Source organism: Aplysia californica, unplaced genomic scaffold, assembly GCF_000002075.1.
Source record: "Aplysia californica isolate F4 #8 unplaced genomic scaffold, AplCal3.0 scaffold00203, whole genome shotgun sequence".
Classification (NCBI taxonomy): Eukaryota; Metazoa; Mollusca; class Gastropoda; order Aplysiida; family Aplysiidae; genus Aplysia; species Aplysia californica.
This window is the reverse complement of record NW_004797473.1, coordinates 26,178-30,602: the sequence shown is the minus strand read 5'-3', so window position 1 is coordinate 30,602 and position 4,425 is coordinate 26,178. Positions and strand designations below refer to the sequence as shown.

Below are 4,425 nucleotides of genomic sequence, written 5' to 3'. Positions count from 1 at the left end.
TGAGGAAATAACTCAACTTTGGCGGCCATTTTCTCGCTTATTTTACCTCTGGAACCAGGCAATCCCCACCACCTTCAATCGCCAATATCTTGACTTGTATCCCAGATAAATGGATATTTTTTAGTTCAAAAGCAAGGCAAATGAACAGGCTTTAAGATGATACCTATAATTCCATATACTGCAAAATTGACGAGTGCCTGATTTCACCTCGTTGTGACTATGTTAACTGGGTTCAAAATCAGTCTCAACTAAATTACAACAATAAGGTGATCTCTGTAAGGTGAAATGAAAGTTGTGAATAGAGTAAATAATATATATATCATTATGTCAGAATATCATTGTAATAGATGCAGAAATATCACTTCAAGAAGCTTTAGGGTAAAATAAGTAAGTATGTAAGTACAAGCAAGGGTTTTTCACTTCTTTGAACACGGAAAGATTATTCAAATTTAAACGGAAGGCTGGATTTCATTTTATATCCTACACCTCTAAAAAAAACCTCGAGAAGAGTATGCCTACAGGCATGAAAACCACAAAAAATAACTCCAAGCCTGTCTGAGAGAGGGTTTTAATTAAGACTGTCAAAACTTCACAAGGCCTACAGATAACGTGGCAAAATACCAAAACAAAAGTAAAATTAGGCCTTTAGTAAGTAAGGTGTAATTTATTCACAAGGTAGAACCCTGTTTACAAGAAAAACAACAGCAAACCAACTCGAAAAACAATTCAGGAATGATAACAACCAAGGAAAGGTAAAATACAAGCTTTCATAAGAAACCCACTTTAAAAAATATAGCACCTAATCTGACATTTGGATTTATGTTTTCATGTTTTAATAAGCGTTTTATGGCATTTGCAACACAGTTAAGTGTTATAACTGCCAAAGATAAGAGGTTTATGAGAGAGCAACATATAAAGAAAAGAATGAGGAGAGATGAAGACGACAGATGTTTGATGGGCAAGAAGAAGCAGAATTAACCACCCCAGAGCACCTACAAACCACCCATCCTCATAAAGGAGAAAAAAAAGTCATATCCTTCAGAAATCGGAGAAGAACGCTAATCCCAAAACAACAAACACCAGTTAAATGTTAGAAAATAAAAACGTTGTGCAGTCAATCTGCCGACTTAGAATCTAATTTCCACTAGCATGCATAGAAAATTCTGTCTTGGAATGGCTCGTATCTCAAGGAACAAACAATATCAGTATGTTCTCGGGGTCATCAAGTAAGGGCCTAACCACTGGTCAACAGGAAGTGACAGCACACAAGACACTGCAACTGATATACATCAACTGGCAGACGTCAACTAACAGACGTCAACTGATAGACATCAACTGACCAAAGTAAACTAACAGTCATCAATTGACATAAGTCAACAGACTGAAGGCAACTGACAGAAGTCAACAAATAAAAGTCAACAAGTAGAAGTTAACTAACAGAAGTCAACAAGCAGAAAGTCAAGTAGCAGACGTCAACTGACACAAGTCAACTAGCAGACGTCAACTGACACAAGTCAACTGACAAAAGTCAACTGACACAAGTCAACTAGCAGACGTCAACTGACACAAGTCAACTAGCAGACGTCAACTGACACAAGTCAACTGACAAAAGTCAACTGACACAAGTCAACTAGTAGAAGTTAACTAACAGAAGTCAACTGACACAAGTCATCTGACAAAAGTCAACTGACACAAGTCAACTACCAGACGTCAACTGATGACCTAGTTCAGAGCTTGACATATTTAATATGTTTCTTTTATGGATGAAAGTCCAAAACCCAATCTGTACAAAAGTCAACAGATACTGCATTCAAGAACGTTCTAATCAACCAGAGGAGAATAATTTGACACCAGGAAACTACTGTACACTTAGATGTGGATAGACAGCTTGATACACACTCACTCACTCAGACTATGACAGAAATATTTTGGGAGAAATTTCGAATAATTCACCCTGTATCATACGTAGATTACTCTCCATGTCGATACCGTCTTAACGGTAGGCCCTATCATGATGTTATAACTTTGACCACTCAGAAATATACTTCACATCTTTCCCTCAAAACTGAGTTTTGCACTCAGTCAAAAAAATGTGCAGTACAAGCCATGCGCTAAATAAAAGTAAAAAACAAACTGATTTGCTCAGAATATCTTGGCCAGAAATTTTTTTTTCTCCATTTATATAAAGAAGAAAATCACAATGGCACATCCAGGAATGAAAGCAGGCCAATATAACTATAACATTTTTTTCTCCTTTTGGCATCTTCTCATAACTGGGAAATTTGATTTAAAAAGAGACTACAAGGTGCAAATTTGAGCAATAAATGGCTACAATCCTTCAAAACAGAATGGCTCTCAACTTTCTTCTTATGATGTAGGATATCATGTGCGATTTGGGAATAATTTCTCCCTGTATGGTAGTTTTTAAAGAATTAATTATATGTATCTCATTGCGGTTAAATCAGCCACTCGTTAAAATAATGAAACCGAAGAAGTCGACATTTTTCCGTATCTTAGAAAATTTCTATCCAATTTTTCATATTGGACTCAATATCAAGGATTGCGAAGGGGGTTATTTCTAGACTTTAATATGTCTGAAATTTAGAAAACTCAAATAAGCAACAATGCTACATTTTAATCAACTGCAGTAACAGGCACGATGAAGAGCTACAGTATCTGTTAAAAGTATTTCACTATCTAAACACACCAATTCGTATTACAAACTTTAAAAACGAGGAAGCCAATAAAGCAAATCATGTACAAAACAAAATAATTAAAAGCCTGAAGTTGTCCAAGACAGGATGAAAGTTGACCTCGATTTAGTAAAATAATGTTGCATCATCATTATATTCAATATAACAACAGAGGGGTGAAAATAAAAGGAAAAACAAAGTTTTGAATAACCTGGGGTCTAATGAAAGCATCTCGTCAAGGAGGAAAAACAAGAAACAAAGTTAGGCAGTATGTCAAAATATCAACAACATACTCTGGTGGTAATTTGCAAGCAGGAATACAAGCTGCCTTAATCATTACAAAAGAAATGAAACATTCAGAAAAGAGTTTTGGATATGAAGTTCAACTTCATGGGATTCACTTCGACTTGTGATCCTCTTTCATATTCTTTCAAACATATTTTAAACAGGTATCATAATCTTTGACAAAAATTTCAACCAAAAAAAAGGTAGGCCTATCATAATCTTTCACCAAAATATCTCAACAAAAAAAAAGGAGGTAGGCCTTTCTTAAACTTTCACAAAAATTTTAACACAAAAATGTCAACAACAAAAAAGTATCATAGTGGTCATCACATTAAGAATTAAAGACCATAAAATGAAGCAAAAACAAACATATTTAAAAATATATAGGGCTACCATTTATTCAAACAAATATATTTTGTATGTTGCAAAACAAACCAAAAAAAATCCTATTCCAGGATGAAGGTTTACATCCAAATAGAGATAACATCTTATTTTTTGAATGCCTTGTTTTATTTCTTATTTATTGCTTTAGGTATTCAATCAATATCTATTTGCACTCAATTCTCTTCACTTTCTTATTCACAATGGTAGTTAGTAACGTTCAACAGTTCTGCAACGGAACTCTTAAATTTCATCATATGAATAATTCTAACGTTTTTAAAAATCAAAATAATCAAAATTCTAAAGTTCGTAGAAAAGGATGCGTGTGTGCTCTTTGTGGTTCTCGACAGTCATAACGATGAGGTTCTAGAACAATTGTCGTCTCATCAGCATCATCACCACAGAGAACAAGCCAAGCATTAGGCCGCAGAAGGAGGTCTTCACTGAAAACAGAACATGCGAGAAGTAGGTTTAGGGACAAATGTACCACTGGAGCAGAGAGGGTTTACAGTAACATTAGGCCTACTGTATTACTGTAAAACTCTCTGACTGGAGTCTATGGTGCTATAGCAGTTGTTAGGCACTTCACTATCTTGTGCAGAAGACCCGAATTCTATTCCTGTGTAGGTAGAAATTTTAAATAGAGTATCTCGAGTTCCGCCGGGACTTTGTATCCGTTTGGGGTTTTTTTTAGTTATCGCAAGTTTTAAGCACTTGCAACACAATCATGTCATATAAGTGCAAAATAACAGATGTGTTACAAGAGACTAACATACACAAAAAAGGAGGAGAGATAAGGAAGACAGATTTTTTATATAGGATAGAAAGTGCAAACCACACCAGAGCACCCACCAATCATCCAAACAGGCAGAGTTGAAGCCTACCTCCTTAATGATCTTAACTGTGTAAATAAAGGTGTAAAAGAACACATACATTTAAAAGAAAAAAAGTAGAATATTCCTCTGTTCTATTCCACATTACAGATTTACCAGTGTGATGTTTTCTCAAGGCAAAGTTTTTTTGTTGTTGGGGGGGTTTTTTGGGGGTTTTTTTTTTGGGGGGGGGG

The 4,425-nt window shown here is 35.3% G+C and overlaps 1 protein-coding gene across 1 annotated transcript in view; it reads right to left on the bottom strand.

Moving 5' to 3' along the window:
• Positions 1-552: 552 nt before the first annotated feature.
• Positions 553-4,425, bottom strand: part of LOC101858410 — a gene marked incomplete at its 5' end in the record, with an annotated part of 15,743 nt that continues 11,870 nt past the window's right edge. The window contains 1 exon segment of the mRNA XM_005099123.3: positions 553-3,802. Coding sequence (XP_005099180.2) covers positions 3,726-3,802 — 77 coding nt within the window.